At 41.2% G+C, this 23,767-nt stretch overlaps 1 protein-coding gene across 4 annotated transcripts in view; it reads right to left on the reverse strand.

The window, feature by feature from the left end:
- GPD2 (glycerol-3-phosphate dehydrogenase 2) overlaps positions 1-23,767 on the reverse strand; it is a 318,302-nt gene that overhangs the window by 71,983 nt on the left and 222,552 nt on the right. For 3 of the 4 annotated variants that reach the window (XM_068245759.1, XM_068245757.1, XM_068245756.1), the window contains exon 17: positions 18,427-18,548. In XM_068245759.1, the coding sequence (XP_068101860.1) occupies positions 18,427-18,548 (122 nt within the window). Of the gene's footprint in view, positions 1-18,121; positions 18,549-23,767 lie in introns of those variants that run through there. The other variant, XM_068245758.1, reaches the window with a different exon arrangement.

Consider the following 23,767-nt stretch of genomic DNA (forward strand, 5'->3'; position numbering starts at 1 on the left):
TTAAAGTACATTTGTAAACCGGAATATGAGATGGGCTTCTGCATATAAGTAACTTTTCTGCATTTTATATTTTTCTCATACAAGTAAAAAAAAAAATCTTAAAGCTAAATTAAAGGAGAAAAAAAAAGAAAAAGTTAGTTTAATAAAAAAGCACTTTATCTTTTAATGATCGATCGGTTTATTTCTGTATGAACAGCAATCCAGCCCCATGCATTGTGATTTCTGTCCTCTGGGGGCACTGCTGTGCTTTAGACTACTAAATAGATATACATCTTTATTTTGGCGCAGGTTTAAAAATGATGATTTGCATGGCTCCACCTACCATCTGTAAATTAGACTTTTACGTTTTTTTTATAATTTGCGATGAAACACTGACAGAGCAGCCTTCTGTTTCAGGAATGTATTGCTGTATTTTTCTGGACAACCTGAAGCAACTCTTAAAGGGAAACTGAAGTAAAAATAAACGTATGATATAATTAATTGTATGTGTAGTAAAGCTAAGAAATTTAACATTAGTAGCAAAGAAAAGTCTCATATTTATTCCAGTACAGGAAAAGTTAAGAAACATCAGTTGTTATCTATGCAAAAGAGCTTCTCTGAGCTCTCTGATCCAACTCCTATTTCCTGAAGCTCCTATACATCAAAGAAATAGTAAGCCGCTTCAGATTGTTTTACTACAGGGAGTTTAAAGGGTCATTACCTCTGCTCTGTTTCATAGTTTAAAATACAGTGTGGTTTGTAAACTGCAAATACGACAGAATGATGCGGTTATAAAAAAAAAAAAAAAAAATACTGCACATGCAATTCATTATACCATAATTTTTTATTTATTTTTTTGCTTCAGTGTCAGCTGAGCTGAACTCTGCAACGCAGTTAACAATCAAATAAAGAAAAAACAAACAAGTTTTCAACTACAACGTAGCAGGAGGCTGCCATGTTTACTTCCTTTTAAACAATACCAGTTTCCTGGCAGTCCTGCTGATCTTTCTGGCCAGTAGTGCCTAAATCACGCTTGTTCAGGGCCCATGGCTAAAAGTATTTAGAGGCAGAGGACCAGCGGGACTGCCACGCAATGTGCATTGTTTAAGGGCCCTGTCACACCGAAGAGTGTTTTACAGGTTTTCTTAAAAAAATAAAAAGCTTCCAATGACTTGCATTAAAATTGTAGTAAAATTGCCACAATCGCGAGTTTGCGCACGTAAAGTTTAGTGCGCATAATGTTTTGCGCGTGTAAAGTTTTATGCGCACTACTTTACGTGCAAAATCAGCAGCTTCGCGTGCTAAGTAGTGTGCTAAGCATACTTTGCACGTGAAGCAGCTGGTTTTGCACGCGCAAACTTTTACACGCGATAAAATAACACGCAAACAGTAGAGATGGGCCGAACGGTTCCCCGGCGAACGGTTCCCGGCGAACTTCAGTGGTTCGCGTTCGCCTCCCGCAGGCGAACGTTTCCGGAAGTTCGGTTCGCCCCACAATGCACTATGAGGGTCAACTTTGACCCTCTACATCACAGTCAGCAGGCCCAGTGTAGCCAATTAGGCTACACTAGCCCCTGGAGCCCCACCCCCCTTACATAAGGCAGGCAGCGGCGGCCATTATGGCCACTCGTGTGCCTGCATTAGAGAGAGTAGGGCGAGCTGCTGTCTGTCTCTCATAGGGAAAGATTAGTTAGGCTTAGCTTTTTTGCTGGCTGCATACCTGTTCTGTTCAGTGAGCCCACTGCATACCTGTTCAGTGATCCTGCCACTGCATACCTGTTCTGTGAACCCACCCACCACTGCATACCTGTTCTGTGAACCCACCCACCACTGCATACCTGTTCTGTGAACCCACCCACCACTGCATACCTGTTCAGTGATCCTGCCACTGCATACCTGTTCTGTGAACCCACCCACCACTGCATACCTGTTCTGTGAACCCACCCACCACTGCATACCTGTTCTGTGAACCCACCCACCACTGCATACCTGTTCAGTGATCCTGCCACTGCATACCTGTTCTGTGAACCCACCCACCACTGCATACCTGTTCAGTGACCCTGCCACTGCATACCTGTTCTGTGAACCCACCACTGCATACCTGTTCTGTGAACCCACCACTGCATACCTGTTCTGTTCAGTGGACCCGCCACTGCATACCTGTTTAGTGAACCCGCCACTGCATACCTGTTGTGTTCAGTGAACCTGCCACTGCATACCTGTTCTGTGAACCCGCCACTGTATACCTGTTTTGTTCAGTGAACCCGCCACTGTATACCTGTTCAGTGAACCCGCCACTGCATACCTGTTCTGTTCAGTGAACCCGCCACTGTATACCTGTTCTGTTCAGTGAACCCGCCACTGTATACCTGTTCTGTTCAGTGAACCCGCCACTGCATACCTGTTCTGTTCAGTGAACAGTTTGGTGTGTCAGTGTGAAGCAGTACCTTAATTACACTACCTCATTGATGTATACACATGCAAGATGTTTTAAAGCACTTTAGGCCTGTCATTTAGCATTCAATGTGATTTCTGCCCTTAAACCGCTGCTTTGCGTCAAATCCAGATTTTTCCTGGGGACTTTTGGCGTGTATCCCACTCCGCCATGCCCCCCTCCAGGTGTTAGACCCCTTGAAACATCTTTTCCATCACTTTTGTGGCCAGCATAATTATTTTTTTTTTCAAAGTTCGCATCCCCATTGAAGTCTATTGCGGTTCGCGAACTTTACCGCGAACCGAACCTTCCGCGGAAGTTCGCGAACCCGGTTCGCGAACCTAAAATCGGAGGTTCGGCCCAACTCTAGCGAACAGTAACAGCTTTGCCGTGCAAACTACTTAGCACCCTAGTTTGCACGTGCAAAGCTTTTAGGTGTGCTGTGTTAGCACTCTTTAGTGAATCAAGCCCAGTAGCTGCTTATATGCAGGAACCTACCCCAGTAGCGAGCTATTTATATCCCGTCCAGTATTTTTTATTATTCTCTATCTATGTATTATTTATTTTGTATTTCTTACCTGGTTGTATTTACTACTTGTTTGTTTTATGTAACTGGTCTGAGCATTTCTGTTTGAATTTCTTTTAGGGCTGGTACACACTGCAAGAGCTTTTTAAGTGCTAGTGATTTGGAAAGTTCTTGCTAATGCAATGCTATGGGTGATTTTTATAAGATCACATCGCTCAAGTGAGAACACTCACATAGCATAACATTAGAAAGAGCTTTTAAAATCACAAGCACTTAGAAAAAGCTCTTGTAGTATAAACCAGCCCTCAAGGCATTTTTTTTCTTGACCTGATGAAGCGGTTTTCACTGGGAAACGTGGTGTCCTATGTGCACAATAAATTTGAGGAATTTTTTAAGCGCACATCAAATTGTTGGAAAGACTTCTTGAAAGCAAGTAAAATACACACCTAGACCACCCTTAAGCCTCCTATGTTTTTTCCAGCTGCTTAAAGGACTTCCGATGCGAAAATTAAAAACTATTTGTTATCCACCTGGATCTTCTTCCAGGCCTGAGCAGCAGTTTCAGCCCCTTGATGCAGGCCGGATCCTCTTGGGTGTCCCCGCTGGCCGCTCACAATAATGGGGTCATCTCTTCTGCACCTGCATGGGCACCAGTGCCCGCGCATGTCATCTAGCGCCTAGGTTCTCAACATGCGGTACGCGTACCCCAGGGGATACTTCTGATGGGTCCAGGGGGTACTCGGGCTTGATATACTTAACCAAGAATAACAAATTTAGAGATTTAGAAAATTATAATTCTTATTTAAACAACATCAAATTAGTATTTTAGCTAATTAAAAGCAATAATACATGCTTGCACATTGTTTAGAACCAATTATCATGTACTACGATTAAATATATATGTGTCAAGGGGTACTTGCGATCATGTTTACTATGCTAGGGGGTACTCGATGAGTACAGGGTTTTAAAAGGAGTACACACTTATAAAATGTTGAGAAACACTGATCTAGCGCATATCGCAGGCGCAGAAGAGCCAGCCCCGCTGGTGGGACGCCATCATTGCGGGTGGCCAGTGGGGACACCAAAGAGGACCGGGGCTGCGGCAAGGGACTGAGACTGCTGCTCAAAACTGTAAGAAGCCCCAGGTAAGTAAAAAGTAGTTTTTAATTTTCGCATCAGAAGTCCTTTAAAATGGCATTTACTAAAGGTTTCTGTGAATCCAATTTGTGGGTAGGTTACAAGGGAGGAACAGTAGGGGACTACAGTACTCAGTATGCAGTGACCGGTATCGAAAGTTCAGTATGGAACTGAATTTTTTAATTGAAAAGACAGTTCTGTAGCGGTTCTTCTATCAATATAGGCTTAAAGAGACACTAAAGCGGAAAAAAAAAATTATGATATAATGAATTGGTTGTGCAGTACGGATAATTACTAGAAGATTAATAGCAAAGAAAATATTCTCATTTTTATTTTCAGTTATATCGTTTTTATTATAACATTGCATTATTCTCTAATATTTGCAGTTTACACACTACTCAGTATTCTAAATGATTTTACAGAGCAGGGTAGTAATCTTTTGAACTGTCCTCTCCAGGAAAAAAAAAACAATACAGTTAGAGGCACTTGAGATAATAACCTTCAGAAGACTGCGACTTTGAAAGTCATGGAGCTTAATGGCTCTTTTGCATAGATAACAACTGGAGTTTCTTAACTCTTCCTGTACTGGAAACAATATTAGACTTATGTCTCTGCTCCTAATGTTTTATTTCTTAGCTGTACTGCAAAACCAATTCATTATATCATAATTTCTAATTGTCTCTTTAACATGTACCTTTACTACTCCTGCTTGCATTTGTTAGCTAGGAAGCAGGATGTTTATAGGTAAATGTCTATAGGTTTATAGGTAATATGTCTCCTACACTTGGACATTTCTGGCTTTGTGTGCCAACACCACTGGCATGCTAGCTCCACCCCCTTACCCCAATGAGATAGTAAACACCAATCACTTCCACAGGACATTTGTGCACCCCAAACCATAGCCTGGCAGTCTCAGAGCATGTCATACCCAGTGTTGTCTGACATTATTAGTATTACTTAACATATTTAGGACCTGCACCACCTTTTCGTGTGAAAAAGTCACACCTCCTCATGTGGACACCTGACTTCTACTGTAATGCAGGGAAGCTACATAATGTAGTCTGACACTGATTGTTCTGCCTTCTTTGGATGTCAAATTCGATTGATCCACCAAACAACTGAATTGGAAGTAAAAATTAACCAACCTGTATTGCAGAGGTAAGCACATTTGTCCCATGATAGCAATGTTATTCTGTCCATAGCTTTTCTATACACAGTTTATATTTACTAATCATACTGAATACTATTAGAATTTGCCTTGTTCCATTTTGAGTTTATTTAGTATTCAATTCGGCTGCAGATCTTGAAATCTGACTGCTTGCAAATTTCCACGGATTTGAAGCTGAACTAATAAAACCCAGAGGCTGTTGGTCAGGTAAACAGATGCCAGCTACCTGATCATCAGCATCTGGGTTTGATTAGTGTGGTTTTTGAAACCCGTGCAAATTTGCATGCTAAATCTAATTTCAAGCTCATCTCTTAGGCCTAGTGCACACCGGAGCGTTTCCGCTGCGGTTTGCGATCTGCTTGCGGGTGCGGATCTGCTAGGGTAATGTATTTCAATGGGCTGGTGCACACCAGAGCGGGAGGCGTTTTGCAGAAACGCATACTCTCGGGCTGCTGCAGATTTTGGATTGTGGATGCGTTTCTGCCTCAATGTTAAGTATAGGAAAACCGCAAACCGCTCTGAAAAACGGCACTTCAGAGCGGTTTGCCGGCGTTTTTTGTTACAGTAGCTGTTCAGTAACAGCTTTACTGTAACAATACATTAAATCTACTACACCAAAACCACTACACAAAACCGCAAAACGCTAGCTGAAATGCTGCAGAAAAATAAGAAAAAGCGTTTCAAAATCTGCTAGCATTTTGCGGATCTGCTAGCGGTTTTTGGTGTGCACTAGGCCTTACAGAATACTGCAAAATGCTACTTTTATTAGAAAAGAACCGAAGGGGGAAGCGTTAAATAGTATACAAAGGTTAAACCAATTTTCGTATAACTTACAGACTATGGCATCAAGTACATTAAAGGAACACTATCAATACCCAAGTGTTCTAAAATGACAATGTACAAATAATGTCTAAGTAGCTGTGTAAACATTTTCCTACTATTCATGTTAAATATCAGAGGCAAAAGCTTTAATTCATTGTGTATAGATTTTAGCTACGTTTGGAATGTCTCATTTGCAGATGAATCTGTATGAATCTCTCTCTATCAATCTGACATGCTAAGAACAGTGTAACATTGAAGCAGATTATATGAAAACAGGTATCAAGTTTCACACACAACAGCATTACAAATGTTTATGTTGCACATAAGATACATTTCCTCTGCTATCTGTGAGAGAAAGCTCTGCCTGTCTCTGACTGAGCTCTCTGCAGACACAGTTAACAGACTGTGAGGGAATTTCCCCCCTCCCCTCATGGCTGAGTCTGCCATCAGAATTTCAGCAGACTGCAATCAGAAAAAAGTGAATGGAATTAGATAACAGTAAACAAAAAGATAAGCAGTGAAATGTATACACCAGTACTTAGCAGCACTTCCCAAACATTTCCTATCTAAATTGAAAAAAACATCTTAATCGATAGTGTCCCTTTAACAGCCACCATACAACAAGCAAAAAATTGTGATTTGTGTAAACCCCATATAACAGTATCAAAATCACATAAAAAAAATAAATCACATTAAATATCTTTACTGTATTTTACTTCTAAAAGCGTCAGGAAATTGTTTATTTTTTTTAACTTTTTTTTATTGATTCATGCTAATTTATTAAAAAAAGGGCATATTTAATACACTCTCTCACATATGTAAATGTGCACAATTAACCTTGCATATTATACTTAATAAATTACGACAACAAATAGTGAACGAAAACCCGGGTTAGATTCTGTAGACTAGAGTGAATAATACATTAAAGTCTATGTATCTAGAGCCATAATGGTAACTGCTACACCCAAATCACCAGTGTACTGGCCAACTTAAAGAGCACCTTGTGTCTATATTAATATAGCACAGGCAGCTAATCTGAGATGTACTGTTCAGGAAAAAAACAAACAAACAGACTGTAGCATTTTATGTTAAAAAGACAGTTAACCACTTAAAATGGCTGCATGTATGTACATAAGTAGATGTGCAATTCAGCAAAATGGATGCTTATAAATAGCCCTATTTGCACTAATTAGTGCAAAAATAGGACTTTTTAAAACGTCCATTTGGAAGTTGAAAAAGTGCCAGGCACTTGCTAACGCTCAGTGGTGGATAGGCAGCCCCTCCCCATGTAGTTGCATCTGAGCAAGGCAGTTGCAACATGAGGCGGTTCTTTGCCGCAGAGTAACACTGCTGTGCGTCAAGCGTGGTGTTACTGAAGGCTTCCATTCTGCTGCACGTAAAAGTAGCTGAATGGTGTGTGTGGTCGGCAGCTGGGCAGCTCAGCCGTCACTGGAAAGGAGGCCTCACTATGGAGTGAGGAGAGATGTGGTACATGACGGAAAAGCTTCTAGCGGGGGAGGGGGGGGGGTGAGTAAAGAAACAATGGGGTGGGATGGACAGCACTAGGGCTGTGGATCTTTAGACGGCTTCAGGGACTCCTGTCATACACTAGATTCCAGCATTTGAATTTGGTTTTAGATTATCATCTAACAGTCTGCCTCAATAATGGTCTGATTTAGTGACGAATATAGATGTATGGGACACACCAGCTAACCAGTTTTGGAGGCAGGAGTGGTCAGCAAGGTTGCTGTCCTGAGATGGAATGGGTGGGGTCTGCACATAGCATACACATGGTTGCTTGACTGGTGCAAGTATGTATGTCACTGGCTGAAATTATCACAAACTACTCTTACGACCAGCAAAAGTTGACCATCTTTATGGGGCTTCAACCTACCGTCTGACCTAGTTTCTTATGTATCATTCATGTTGTGAATAGAGGACTATCCAAAATATGAACAACTAAATGGGAATTCCTGACAGGGGAAGCAGAAGTCCCTTAAGCAAGCAGTCCTAACATCACTTGGGAAGTAGGAAAGCCATGTAGGTTCATTAGAGATGCCAAGTTGGATATAGGGCTTTCAGTCAGAGGCTTCTGGGTAGAAGTGGTCTAGGAGATGTTGATATTTCTGGCTTGCATGCATATGTAATATTATTTATATGCAGCTTCAAATTGGGCCAATCAAATTAACTTCCTGACAATTCTGATCAGGCACTTTCCAAGCTGCATGTAAGCCTGGAATTTTTAGTAGCTCCCTGACCATTTCTTTATCTGAGAGGTGCCTCACTTTGACAGCCCAGTGGTTCTACCTCTTTGCTGTTGTAGGTTCCTAATCTCACCAGTAACACTAGCCATTCTGAGTTTTTATTGTCGCTCCCATATTTGAATGTCCAACACTGTGGTTGGGTCTTCAGATTTGGGATGTCCAACTCTAATCAATCCTCGAGGTCTAGATCTATGCCAGTGCTTAGGATGGACTGAAACGTGGAGATATGTGTCCTACTCAATGAACCACACCTTTCCGGATTCTGTCCCATCAATTAGTTTGAACTGTGCCAAAAATGCGTGAAGACCTCAGCCCTTGAGGACTGGAGTTGGACATTCTTGCCCTATGAGAAGATGTGGGTTGCCACTTGCTGCACAAAATGCATCAGAGCTACAAACTTGTATATAGACACCTGGAGCTCTTTAAATGGGTGGAGTTTTCTACAACTGCAGCTATAAATGCCCACCACACAAATAAAACAAAAGCACAAAACACAACAAAAGATAATATATATAAAATACAAACAGTATAAGCATGCATAGCTTCAACATCTCATTTCAGAACATTCAAAAATAATTTCAAAAAGTTGCCATCTGGTACAAATCAGTGCATTATTAACATATGAACCAAAATAATAATCCTGCAAATTCGATTAAAACAATACCATAACGATGTACACTCGAGTGTATCCTGGAATATAAGGAGTGTTTAAGGATTTTTAAACCGTGATGCAACATATATCCTCACAGTATGAGCATAAATATCGTTCCCCAGTTTTCATTTTATTGCATCTCAGTAGCTAATAAGACATTATCACTGTTTCCTGGTGTTTTATGTATTGTAAGCGCAGCAGTAGTAGTTGTTGTTCAGAGCACAGCACAAATGGCGGCAACCAGCAAACATGCATTATAGCAGCAAAGCTTGCACAATTTCTCACAATCACACTCGTCATTTGGCACGCGGGTACCAAAAAGCATTTGGCGTTTTGAAGCTCAAGGACTTGAGCAAAGCAAAAAAATGAAACATTAATAAAATACAAGTCTTCATCTTGCTCTGTTAAAATCAGCAGCTGGCATTTAAAGAATATGAAACTAAAAGGATAATCTGCATGCAAACTGCAGTGAAGGACCTATTAAAAGTCTAAAAATAACTGTGCATCTATTTTTGGTTTCTAGGCTCGGGGAGATCTGACTGTACACAAGTGTGGTTCTGTCTCTCAACATTTGGATGGGTTTAATACTTATGCTGCCCCTCTTCGTGCAACAGAGGGCTTGATGGGTACCTCAGTAGTTATCAGGGAGGTCTACGCGTTTTGAAATTTGGCATAGTCTGTAACTCTTACATAAAGCACATCCGCAATTACTGTTACCTGCCTGCTCATTGAACAACAGACAAGCATCATCAAATTACAGATTTCCAATATTGTCCAAGCAGGAAGAAAGTGACCCCAGAGAGATGATAAAGATGAGGAAAATAACTGTGTCACTTGCCGTGCAGTGCAGGTGCTTGAATCACCAGACTGGATGAGCACAATCATTTTTTGGCAAATTATACCAGGACATACATACAGTAAATACAGTATATCTTAGCTGAATATTTAGCAGTTTGGTGAAGATGGCATAACAAACTCCGTAGGAAACTGAATTTTGATCTTCATGGGACTTTCATCAGTCAGAAACTGTTAAACCCTTAAAACAAAGAAGAATATGGGATACCAGGAAAGTCCTCATTGGGATTAGAAATATAAACACAACCCTTTAGCAGCCAAATAATGTAAAACTTTCCGTAGCTGCAGGGCTTAATTTTTCCTGCTGCTGCAGCCTGGCAGAAAGGAGCTTCTATAGTTACAGCTGGATTGGCTTCTTCTGTCTTCCACCGCAGCGGTGAGGTAATCCCGACATATCTACTCAGTTCCGATCACGATAGGACATGTAATCAGGATCCAGGAGACCGTGACAGTGCCACACAGTGGTGGAAGAGTCTTTTCCACTACTGGGTGGGGATGTAATGCCAACATGGTCTCCTGAATCCTGATCACGTCATATCATGTAAGTAGAGGTGATCTGGACCCAGAAGACATGTTGGAAGTTCAGAGTCGCCAGTGAAGGATGAGAAGAAGCTGTCCAGAAGAAGTAACTATAACTGCTCCCTGCCATCCACTCGTTTGGCTGCCATCGTGCTATTTTTCGCTTCAGGTTCTATTTAACAGAACAAAAATTACATGTCGTGGTGGTTTATTTTACCCTATAGTATATTGGCTTTTTACATTAATACTTATTAGTAAAAGTTTGTGGCGTAATTTAGGGCGCACTTCATGATGAGTTTATAGGATGCTGATTTTTCTTCAGTATCTGAAGAAAACGGCTCTAAAACACTGTTAGTAAATTACGTCTTACAGTATGAATGTACAGGGCTTTTTTCTTTTGCACCAGCTCACTTAAGGGTTCTGGATTACAACTGTACGGTTTTCATCTACCGTAGTTTTGTATCGTGCCTCAAGTTTTGAAAGCTTGCAAAGAACTCTTGTACAGTCAATCATTAAAGGTATCACCTAACCATAATGTGTTATGTTTTTCGGATTCCTTCCATGACTAACACCGGACCTCACTCAACTGGCTATGAGCAGTAAGAAATACAGTACTGGTTCCTTTTAAAGTATTTCTGAAAAAGCAATTCAAGATGCATTTGTAACACTTCTATAATTAGAAATGTAATGAGATCCTCCTAATACTTTAAGTAATTTTAGACTTTGGATAATGAGATCCTCCCAAATGCCTGCCCAAAGGCTACATCTGGCAATGTGGTCAAAATGCTCAGTGCGACTTTATTGAATTTTGACAATCTTCCTTCCTTTCTACAGAGTCAAATGTGATCACACAAGCCTATTTAAAAAGATGTATCGCCAGGAAAAGAGAATTATATCGAGAGAACTTATTCACATTTTTTGTTCTCCATATTTCCAAACGCGTCGATCGGCTAAAGTGATTCACAGTCACAATGGATTGACATGAATCTAAAACTGCCTGATAGTACTGACATATTAATAATGCCCTGTTTTGCCTAGTAATGTTGCTGTAGTAGTAATGCCATTTTTAAAATGGTAACTTTCACTGTTCAACCCACCAACAACTGTTCTCCACTTTAAAAGCACCGTTGACTTCAATGGAGAATTTTTTACACAGCTTTTTCTTCAATTCTGTACAGACCACTAAGCAGCATTGCACAGCTAGATGGTGCTCTCTGCTGTCTTGGGCCCCTGCAATTAATTTTTGCCTCTAGTTGTGACTAGGGATGGTCAGGGAGATGTTTATGACTCCAAGTTGATGCAGGATTATGCAAATTGTGTATGTAAGTTTATACAACTTGTTAATTAGGCCAATAGAATGTCAACTTGTCTTTATTCGATTGGTCGAGTTTCAAGCTGCAGACATCTTCAAAGAAAATTTGCACAATGACCATCCCTTGTCATGGCCAAGAAGCTAAAGCTTTCACATTATCACCTTTTACAAATAGGGCCGTTATTGCCAACTTCTATCTAGAGCAGGCATGGGCAAACTTGGCCCTCCAGCTGTTAAGGAACTACAAGTCCCACAATGCATTGCAGGAGTCTTACAGCCACAGTCATGACTCATAAAGGCAAATGCATGGTGGGACTTGTAGTTCCTTAACAGCTGGAGGGCCAAGTTTGCCCATGCCTGGTCTAGAGTAACCAAAGTAGCATGGCAGCATGCATGATAAACAAGGAGATTCCGCTAATTTGGACACGGGGTACGTGATTAAATTCTCAGCCTTTAGAATAAAGTACGGGATGGATAGGTAACGTGGACTATCACAGCAGGACTGTCATGTCCAAGATACGTATACATTCTATAACTGGTTGATAGAAAAACTCCACTCTAAGCACATCCACTCACTAACTGAAAAATAGAATGGACTTCAGATGGAATTCCATTCTTACCGAGATGAAAGTACTGCAACTTTACTGGTGTAAAACTAGGAGTCCACTATGGCTACTTCATAATAATCCGAATATTTGTATAGCGTTTTCCACCCTTGGACTCAAAGTGCTCAAGAGCTTCAGCTACTAAGAGCGCACTCAAGGGACCACCCTGCAGTGTTAGGAAGTCTTGCCCAATGACCTCTTACTGAATAGGTACTGACCCTAGCCAAGATTTGAACCCTGGTCTCCTATGTCAAAGGCAGAGCACTTATTTTAAGCTACTTTCGGCAATATTGGGGAGGGCATTTAGGAGAGTAGCATTATCCGTAATTGAAAATGATCATCTACACTCAGTAAAAGTGACACGTGGAAAATGGGAGGGAATTTTAGAGCATCTTATTATCTAGAAGTCCACTGAGCCTTAACAATCCATAGAAATCTTTTGTAGTAAGATCTCTTAATAGTAAATGCTCCTTGTAAGATTTCAATAACAACGCTGCTTGTTGTGTGCATCTATGACACCGGAGAACCGGAATATGCACATTGTGGGCTTTATAGACTCTTTTTTTTTGTAGAAGGAGACTGGATTATAGAAGAGTACTGACTACATGTTGCATTGCAACTGACACAGTTTTGCGCACTGTAATTACACCTCAATTGCACTGCGATGCAACCGATTAAATTATTAAAATGCATAACAGCAATTGGTGTACACAATGTTAGCCAATAAAGTTGCATGTTCGTCAGTTGCTTCTTTGCCTGCATTACATTGAATGCCCCCACAAATGCTGTTTTTGGCTGCATTATGTGCAAATTGTATAACAATGTGATGCAATGCTCCGTCTGAAACTAGCCCTACACTGAGTGTGTAGTTATGCAGTTATTATTGCTTATATTTTTTTTAAGCTATTAAATTTAATTTTTAAAAATTGTTCAGGAACATGCACTGACATTTCTATATCCTAACTGTGTACCGCAAGGACACCGTTTTTCTAAGCAATCTAAAACTTTTTGATGGGGCACTAACTGAAACTGTAGTTTTGTTTTTTAAAAAATATGTAAAGAGTTTTTATCAGCAATTGGTTATCAACATGCTGTCATCCTTGCAAAACTGAAACAGTTTTATATAAAGTGACTTTTTAACCCCTCCCTCAATTGTGTATTTCTAGCGGGTAAGGGTAGTTATCAGGCACCCCAGAGCTCTTCGACTAGACCAGAGCTGGGAGGCACAGGGAAGGCACCTAGTCACTGGTGACATTTTACAAGACCACGCATAAAAAGTTAAGGATTGTGCATATACAGCATTAGAATTGCTTGTGCGTATCTAATCAAGCCAAGTCCACCCAAAGCTGAAAGTTCCATCTTCAAAAATTGTTTAAAAAGTTGAACTGTGTGCCATGTTCTCTGCAACACCAAAAGTAGTTTCCTTGTCCCTGAAGAACTCTTTACAGCAAGGTCCTTGAGGGCCATATTTATGCCAGTGTTTATGATGGATTTAAGACATGGAGATGTGTTCTACTTCATGACCCACACCTTTCCGAATTTAGTCCCATCAATTAATTTGAGCTGTGCCAAAAAGATGTGAGGACCTTGGCCCATGAGGACTGGAGTTTGACATGCTTGCACTATAGTGTAATATATGGGGATTCCAGCTGGGCCTTGAGGCTGACCGTGGCATAGACTAAATTCCAGCAAAGGAATCTTTAAGAGATGGAAGAAGCTAAAGGTGGCTATAGATGTAATTACTTTATCTTCCAATAGCAGCATAGCTGCTCCTTCGGCTGAACCACCATTGAACAGATGTAATCCTAGAAGCATCAATTAAGTTCATTTAGCAGTGTATGCTATTGATAGCAACCCAAAGGAAAGCCAAAAATTCGATCCATAGGAACGGATTTTCAGCTGACATCTAGAGTCAGGTGCAGACAATGTTCAGCTGAACCAGCCAATATTGTCCAGTCATCAAGCATAACATACTACTTATTACAGTTGGCCAATGAGATTCTAATAATTCTGACTTGCACGCAAATTTTTAGTAAACTGTATTTAGCTTGGAATTATTAGAGTCTCATTAATCAGTTCTAACTTTCCTGGCCATCTTATCATGCGATTCTACCCCAAAATACTTCCAATCTATCAGCTTTGGGTGGATCTGGACTTCTAATGATCACTATATGTCAATTATAAACTAACAAAATATCTGAATTAAATATTAAGATATATTAAGAATAGAAAAAGGTTCTTAAATATAGAGTTAAAAAGACACATGCATACAAAAAAAATAGGATTATGAAGAGCACAAGAGTGCGGAGAGAAGCTTGAACTAAACTTAAAGACTTACTAATATGTAAAGCCACCCTGAAAATGAGAGGCAGCATCTAGGAGTACATGTGGAGATTAGGGCCATCTCCTTGTGGATAGCAAATACTTAAAGGGAACCAGAGGCCCCAGAAAAAAGAATTTATACATACCTGGGGCTTCCTCCAGCCCCATACGCACGGATCGCTCCCACACCGCCGCCGTCCTCCGCTTCCTGTATCCGGCGGTACCGGGTCCCGTAGTTTCGGCCAGTCGGCGGCAGCACGCGGCCAATCTTCCACATCACAGGGGCTCCCGGCATACCCTTACGCGTGCGGCTGCATAGTGCGCAGCCGCAAGTGTACGGGTATGGAGGGAGCCCCTGTGCATGCGGATAATTGTCCGCGTCCGCCGGAAGTGACGGGACCCGGTACCGGCGGATCCAGGAAGCGGAGGATGGCGGCGTGGGAACGATGCAGGCTTATGGGGCTGCAAGAAGCCCCAGGTATGTATGAAATCTTATTTCTTTTTTCAACGCTGGCGTCTCTGGTTCCCTTTAAAAAGTTTTTTCACAAATTCCTGCTTAGTGCCAATGAATATTATCTATAGGGATGAGAATGCAATAATGCCCCTTTTGGAGTAGTGGGAATAAACCTTTGGCAATAAACACACACTAAATTTTTGTTGCCATATACAGCAGTACATCTCTCGCTTGTCCTCTCCTCCCCCCCCCCCCCCCCACCTGTTCATGAAACAGAACAGTATGAACAGCTGATCGGTACAGTGGTTTCTGATAAAATATCACTAAAACAATCACAAAAGATTTTTTCAGATGTTTCTCCCCTTTGTGTATGTAGCTCACCATGTTGTGCTTTGATGGGAGAAACTTCAGGGCAGTTTTCAAATAAAATGAAAGTGAAATCCGTTTATAGTGATGAGCAAAAAATTCTAATGGGTAAAAAAAAAAAGCCTATTGGCCTACCCAGAAGGCAGGAATTGGCAAAGCAAAGCTTCTAGCAGCTGATCCATTTAACCTCAGCAGTGTTAACCAATTGGTAATTGGTTAGCTCCAGCCTGCGGCAGCCATATCGATTTTTTTTTTTTTGTACTAAACTTTCATTTTTGTAATTTTAATTTAAGGAAGTGGATCTTTCAATGGGATGGGTGACAAAGGCCATAATGTGGGCTCACATAAAGTGTATTCGCACTGACACCACCCTTTAAGTGAATTTCATCCTCAGTTACTTCCTATGATAATATCCACAGTGGCACATCTTTCTTCATTCTTTTGTAGTGTTGGCGTTTGAATTCAGGTTATTGAAATGTAGAAACCTGAATTTGTCCGTCGCCACACTTCACCACCCATACAAGCGGACAGAGGTGGGAGAGTTCACTTATTTACGCTTCACGTGACTAATGTAAAGTGCAAATAAGTGAACTCCTCCTGACCCTGGTCACGTGTCTGGGTGCTGAAGTGTGGCAATAGCCAAATTCAGGTTACTGAATTTCAATAACCCGAATTAAAACATCGACACTATTCTTTTGCACTTTGAAATGTTAAAAATGAAACACTCATGCTCCATAAATTGGTCAGTGCATGCAGTGTGTCAGCTGACTTGGGTATGCAGTTGCGACAAGTACGTATATTTACGCCGCTGGTGAGCTGGGTGCAGGGTGGGCCGAATGATGGCTCACCCTGCTGCTGCTCAAATTCCCAGCGGTGTAAAATACTATTCCCTATCTGAGTCATCACAACTCATTTCGAGATGTAATTTGGGGTCCAGCGATATCTGGAATCCTGAATTACCCTTTCCTGCTCCGTACAGTATAACATTACTGCTACGGTGGCGCCTAGCTTTATCGCTCAGCACTGAGCACCATGACAACCTGCTTTGCCTGCAAGTTCTATATTCCAAATAATTTCCTGTGTGCCCAGGCAGCCCTGCAGTGTTGTACTAATATTCAGAGGTTCTGACTTCTCTAGCTTAAATTCTTTGACTTCACCATCCAACCTTCCTCATGTCCACACACCAGTGCAGATTGTGCTGCTCTTGTTGGTTTAGAGTTCACAGGAAGGGGTAAGATGGGGGGGGGGGGGTCTTACCCCTTCCTGTGAACTCTAAACCAACAAGAGCAGCACAATCTGCACTGGTGTGTGGACATCAGGAAGAGGAAGGCTGGATGCTGAAGTCAGAGAATCAAGGCATATGTTGGGTTTGGCTCCAGGAGCACACTGGAAGGGGCCATGGTAGAACCTCATTTGCATACCTGCTATCCATGTTGTGGATCTAATGTCCCCAATACCTGTTATATGTGTTGGAAGCAATTCTAACACAATATGTGTAAAGGCTAGTTCACAGTAAAAAAAATAAAATAAAAAAATCACTAGGTGTAATCGCAAACCCTTAGCGATTTTTGAAGCGATTCTGGGCATGTGCCTAGTGATTTTCTATTCACATAATTCTGGTGTAAACTTGCCCATAGAAAGACATTAGCTAAGTGCTTTTTTAAAACGCTTACAAATGCTCTTGGCGTGAACCAGCACTAGGTGACAGATACGGTATTTAGGTAGCAGGTCTGCAATTGAGGCAGCTGTAGGGGTCCAGGATTTGGAGTGCGATTAACATGACTCCTACTTGGGACACCAGACATTGGTTCATAGTTTTCTTTCCCCTCCAATGCACATCTATTACAATGCTCAATAGCATTCTCAGAGAGTAAGCAACCATTGGGCATTGCAGTCAATGAGGCATGAGCATATGGTTTTTCTGCGACAATTTGGTGAGGACAATTTCATAAATTGAGCAGGCTCATCCCAACTGGCAGAGTAATCTTGTTTGATCTCACCACATCGATGTAGAAGACCCGACAAGTATATTTTCATCATGACTGTATAGGTAGGCCCATATACTATACAGCTGTAGTGATATTGATCAAGACTGTACAATCAAAACTAAAGTAGTGTTCCCCAACCCTATCCTTAAAGCCTGCCAATAGTGCATGCTGGCGATAGTCTAGTTTAGGGGACCCAGCTGGAGACCTCTTAGGGATATTCCGCTAACATGATTGGGTGGTCAGCACCCTCTCAAAATTCTAGGTTTCAGATGGGTTGTAGTAAACTAAATCCATACTATTCAGCCAATCACAATGCTTCGGACTGTAGAGGGGGCTGTGACTGGAGAACTGTTCCTTATGAGGTTTCCTACTGGCTCCCCTAGACTAGACTGCATTTTTTGTGGAAATCTTCGGAGCTAGACAATCGGCACTGCTGAGACTCTAATTATCTCACCTGTTGATGCTTATGGTTTCCTGTAAAGCAGGCACTGTTGGTGGACCTTGAGGACAGGGTTAGGGAACTCTAGACTGTATAGGTGCTGGCATCCAATTAGATCATCTTGGTCATGTTTTTGGTGGCTCTACAGAATGTGAGAATCTAGCTAAAACCGCCTTGTTTTCAAACATCCGATCATTTAAAAGCACACAATACGGTTCTATTTTTGTGTCACTAAAGGTTTCCCTTTGAGAAGAATTAAAACAATGTATATAAACGTACATAAATAAAATTGGCATATAAAAGTCAAAGATGAATTTTCAGATTGAAACACAAGGACTTGCTTGTGGCCTGGTCAAGACACGAGAAGCGTTACATTTGAAGAGAGTCAGAAGGACTCAGCACAGTGCAAAGAGTACAGCAATCTACTGACTTCTGAACTTTTTCAGGGATCAAACTTGCTCATTTAGAAAAATATCATGAAGTTCATGCTGGGCACCAGCGTGCAGCGTATACAGCCAAAAAAAAGCCTGGGAATACGGTCCAACATAGAGAAGCTGCAACGTGCGTCTGTTATGGAGACTCACACGCCACCGCCGCTGCGGTCCACCGGAATGGGCACTCTCAGATCCATGTTTTCCTCTGCACTTTTCATCAGGATCGCCAGGCGGCTGCTTGATACGAAACCTTTTTGAATGGCACTCATAAGCTACAACAGGAATATAAAAAACAAGTGTCAGTATAACTAAATGAAAGAAAGTTCAATTTATAACTATAGTAAGCCACGCGTTGGAGCATCAAGAATGCTCATGTGTGTAACTTAAAGTGGTCTGAAAGTCAGCATTTCTACTTTACTCTAAAAGATTCCTCCAAGCTTGAAAGCTACTATCCCAGAATTATTATTATTATTATTATTTTTTTTTAGCAGAACATCACTGAAATTGTTAAACAAAACACTTTGTCCTGCTATGCAGCTTCAAATCTGCATCCAAACTGGAGATAACAGTATCTTTGTTTACATTTCAATGTTGTAACAATGTGTGTAAACACAGTGTAACAAGTGAAAAGGAGCTCTCTGTGAAGCTCTCTGTGCTACACACACACACACACACACACAGAGTTCAGAATAGCTCATTAGACGATGTTAATATATAATAAAAAGCAGTTTGAATAAAATGCAATGCCAGCTTTTCAGGCACGATAAACTACACTTTGTAAACTTGTAAATTGTAAACAGACAATATTACTTATGCACAAAAGCAAATATGATAACTGTATGAATAATAAAAAGTAGGGAAACACATTTTTATTGAATGTTATGTCGGAGTTTCAAACCACTTTAAATATAGTTTTAGCAAGTTCCATAAAGGAGAATGTACCCCCACCAATATTTAAAGTAGTTTGTGACAAAGCTACAATAAGACCACCGTTTTTTTAGAGAAAATATACTGCAAAAAGAAAACCCTCCACTTGATGTGAAAATAGTCATGCAATATTCTTATTTGTACTACAAACATTTTTCCCAGTGCAGTGATACTGGATGGAGGCTGCCCTGTGTCTGTAAAGTGCATCAGAACAGCTTTAGGGGATCTTGAGGTCCGCTTTAAAGAGTGTCTGAAGCCTTTTAAAAATCACCTTTTTATTAGCTATTTATGTAAAGCAGTATCAGCCAAGCTAAAACACTGCATTCCTGCGGCAGAACGAGGTAATTAAACCCCACTAATCCCCGGGGCAAAATGTGGGGAGCGCTTCCTGATAGAAGCAGAGCTTAGCGCTGTAGCTCTGCCTCTACTTGCGTCAATCCCCGCCCCTCTCAGTCTTTTCACTGAGAGGGGCGGGGATTGACACAGATGGAGGCAGAGCTACAGCGCTAAGCTCTGCCTCCCCGGGCTGCAAAATCCACGACTTTGGAAGTCGTAGAATTTTGCCCCGGTATTTAAGGGGTTTAATTGCATGGTTCTGCCATGGGAATACGGCGTTTTAGCTTGGCTGATACTGCTTTACATAAATGGCTAATAAAAAGGTGAGTTTTAAAAAGCTTTAAAGTCTCTTTACGGCTTATGCCTGTGAAAAACTTAACAACACTTTTTATATACAAATGCTTAAACTTCCTTTCTAAAATGTATGCAAAATAGAATTTTTCCTTCTTAAAACAGAAGGTACTTATGATTATTCATGTTGGAGAGAACATATGAGGTGTTCCACAATGCATCACTGCTGAATATGCAAATTGTCCGTTTGTTGTCCGTTATGCTAAACACACCTCCAGAACCTCTGGAATTGAATGAAGCATCAGCTTGTCAACATTACAGAGCCTAGGAGTTCTGGTTCACCATGAGCTTGCTGGGCAATCTGTAACTTTTTAAAATGTTGAACTCAACCAGCGCCAATAGCTCTGGTTGTGATATGATTTGCTTTGCTCTACCCACTGTATGGAAGTATGCAACATATATGTCCCATTTCAAATAATGGGAAATAATCTTGTGTTTACCTTCTCTTTTAAGGTGTGTTTGCCTATCGTTACTTTCTCTTTTAAAGGGAACCAGAGATGAAGCACCCTCATGTATTTTACCATATAGATTAGTGGGAACATTAGAGAAAACACCTACCCTGCTCTCTGTTTCATTCTGCACTGCACAGCTTGTTTCTCCTTCAGACCTGATAAAATCCCCGACTGAGCATTCAGTCTGGCTTTGCTATAATGACTCAGCTATAATGGTTCCTGAGCAGAGCCAGCAAGGGGCAGGCTTGGACTTGAAGACATGAGAGAACACAGACTGAGCTATAAATATTCCTGAGCAAAGCCAGACTGAATGCTCAGTCGGGGATTTTATCAGGGCTGATTAGAAGCAAGCTGTGCAGTGCAGAATGAAACAGAAAGCAGGGTAGGTGTTTTCTCTAATGTTCCCACTGATTTATATGGTAAAATACATGAGGGTGCTTCTTCTCTGGTTCCCTTTAAGAAAGGAAAACTACACTGTGCTACATAAAATCAACAAGACAAAAAGAACCAGAGCCGAAGCTTGGATTCAAAAAGATATATTTACCTAAAGAGAGGGAAGCCTAAGAATTCTATTGAGGCTTCACTCCATGCTCCAATGTCCCCCCTTAATCCGTGTGGCCTCCCTTCACATCGGGAACGCACTTCTCTCCCGTTACAAGCGCGGCCGTTCCACTCGTACACAAGCATCTCTGGCTACGGATTGGATTGGCGCCAATGCCTTGTTGCTAATCTTCCAGGGGCCTGCTCAGTGAGGGGGGACATCAGAGCACTAAGAGAAGCCTCAATAGGATTCTGAGGCTTCCTGCTCTCTAGGCAAGTATCTAATTTTTTACCTAAGTTTCGGCTTGGGTACACTTTAACTGGGTACACAGTACAACTTGAGGGGATTTAAAAACACTGCTCAGCCTCCAGTTGTTACCATTGCACAATCTATCTGGTGCAAGAAACTTACTGGTAATGCTCCCTTCAATAATAGTGCATGCTTTTGATGGTGAAATAAAACCTTCTAGCGCCTGGAAACTCGTTGGAGGCTCGGCCCCACAAGCCGTAAATGATGCATGAAACTAGTTATCAATTTCCGCGGAGGAGATTAGTAATGCCTTAAACGGTGTTGACTTGTGAGCGTTCACCTGTGCGTTGGCAATCGGAATTCTCCCAGCTCAAGACGGATTCCCAACGGCCTCAAATAAAATCATGAAAATGAATTATTGTCTACTTTATCTTCCTGGCAATTACAATATCCACACCGGCCTCAAGATGACAGCCAAGTTTTCCCAGAAGATATAAAAAGCAATTCTATATACAACCGATCGTCTGTATGGCTCCCCCCCCCCCCTTCCTTCCTGTCAGATGGGGAATAAAAATGTTTCCAGTATAATTTCAAAGGAACAATTCATTGTTGTCAATGGTTAATAGAATATGCATTTAATCTGATTGAAGCGGTGATAAACGTATTAAAGGGATAATTATTCTTTTTTTGTGAGGCTGGACACAACTGCTGAAAATTTTCAGCATTCACGTTCAACAAAGCCGTTATCTAAAACTCATCTCGAGAGAGACAATTACCATTTCCTTTCCCCTTGATCTTGTTTGTTTAACTTGACATCAGGAAGAAAGGGCTGACACTGACCAAAATCCCTAGCATTAATTTATCTCATGTTCCGCATTCATCAGCGCCTTGGCTCAGGAAAGAGCTGGCAGACGGCTGGAAATACCTGCCTGAGTGAGAAAGAATTCACAAAAATAAACTCAAAAATAAACTCGGCGATCCGGCTACATCACATGCAAGAGTAAGATTTGTTTGTAGCCGCCCGAGAGGGAAAACTGGCACAACAAAAAACATGGCCTACAAACAGGCTTAATTTTAGATGCTTCTCTCAACAAGAGTTATTTTTGTCTTCAAGTACTTAAAATAGATTGCCAGTCGCTCAACGTAAATAATAACGTGTATTTAAACTTGCTGGCGTCTGGTATTGTTTTAAGATGGAATGAGATGAAAAAGTATTTTCCATTTACTGGGTTTACAAATATATTTAAAGGCCCAGTGTCCCCCCACTTTTTTTTCCCTTTTCTTTAAACTGCCCCTTCCTTTCACTGGTCACATAAGTGAAGTTTAAATTATTAAATATACAGTTAAACACCTTTATTTTAAAAGAAACACCACCACCACTGGTTTTTGTTGTCCTTCAATCATGACCAGGCTCTCAAATCCCTGCCATCCCAACTCCTCCCTTTACTGACTGCAGCACTGAGTGACCCCTGAGTGACATGCTGGCCACGCCCCCTTCCACATCCTGTTGGTAAGGGACGGTGAGCGTCAGTCTGGTCCCACTCCCTCTCTCAATAGACAGTATGGCCTGGCCAAGCTTTGAAAGATAACTTCAATGGAGCAGCAGTTAATGTTTGACCACAGTGGTTTTCAACAAAACAAAAAGGTATTTAAAGAGAATCTGTACTCTAAAATTCTTACAATAAAAAGCATACCATTCTATTCATTATGTTCTCCTGGGCCCCTCTGTGTGGTTTCTGTCACTCCTTGCTGCAATCCTGGCTTGAAATTGCCAGTTTTAGGCAGTGTTTACAAACAAAAAACATGGCTGCTAACCAGCATGTGATAAGCTGAGAGAAGCTCAGTCTGTGACTCATACAGAGCCTGCAGGGGGCGTGGAGAGGGTGTGTACGACTTCTGCCTATCACAAGCAGAGCAGCACATTCCTGCCTGAGTGCCTGAGCCGGCAAAGGAAAGAAGATTAGATTATATAACAGAGATAATACAGCCACTGTGCAACTAGGAAAGACTGCAGTAAGACAGACCACATTAGAACAGGTATAGGAACTTATAGGATAGAAAAAATAAGGCTGAAAATTTTGTTAGAGAGTCTCTTTAAGGCTCCTTTTCCACCAGGAAGTGCAATCCCATTACGATTACGCAGCCTTCAATTTCCACTTGCCATGATTGTGCTGTGAACAGTCAGGAACAGAGCGCAATCACAGCTGGAGGGATTAATGAATATATGGAAAAAATAAATCAGCAGGGGCTTTATAGCAAAAAAATAAATTTTATTTACATATGAACACATGCATACAAGATGCAACTGTAATTTAAAACATGTTTTACTTCCTACATAGCTGTCCTCTACAATAGATATTATAAGCTCTGAACCACTTAATAGCAGGCTTTGGACTAGTCCATCTACTCCTAGGAGATTCTCAAGGTATCCTATTTTCAAAAGATCTCCCTGAACAGCAGCTGTAGAGTCAAGCTGCCAAAATAATGGCATGCAAGTAGGGAGAACTGTCAAATAAATGAATAAATACATAAAAATCATTTTATAGATCCTTTTCAGGGAGGGCTTTTGAAACTAATACAGAGAATCCCCCGAGATGAGATGGACTAGTCAAAAACCTGTCATTAGAGCTGTGAG

The sequence above is a fragment of the Hyperolius riggenbachi genome, chromosome 7 (assembly GCF_040937935.1).
Source record: "Hyperolius riggenbachi isolate aHypRig1 chromosome 7, aHypRig1.pri, whole genome shotgun sequence".
In the NCBI taxonomy this organism is placed as follows: Eukaryota; Metazoa; Chordata; class Amphibia; order Anura; family Hyperoliidae; genus Hyperolius; species Hyperolius riggenbachi.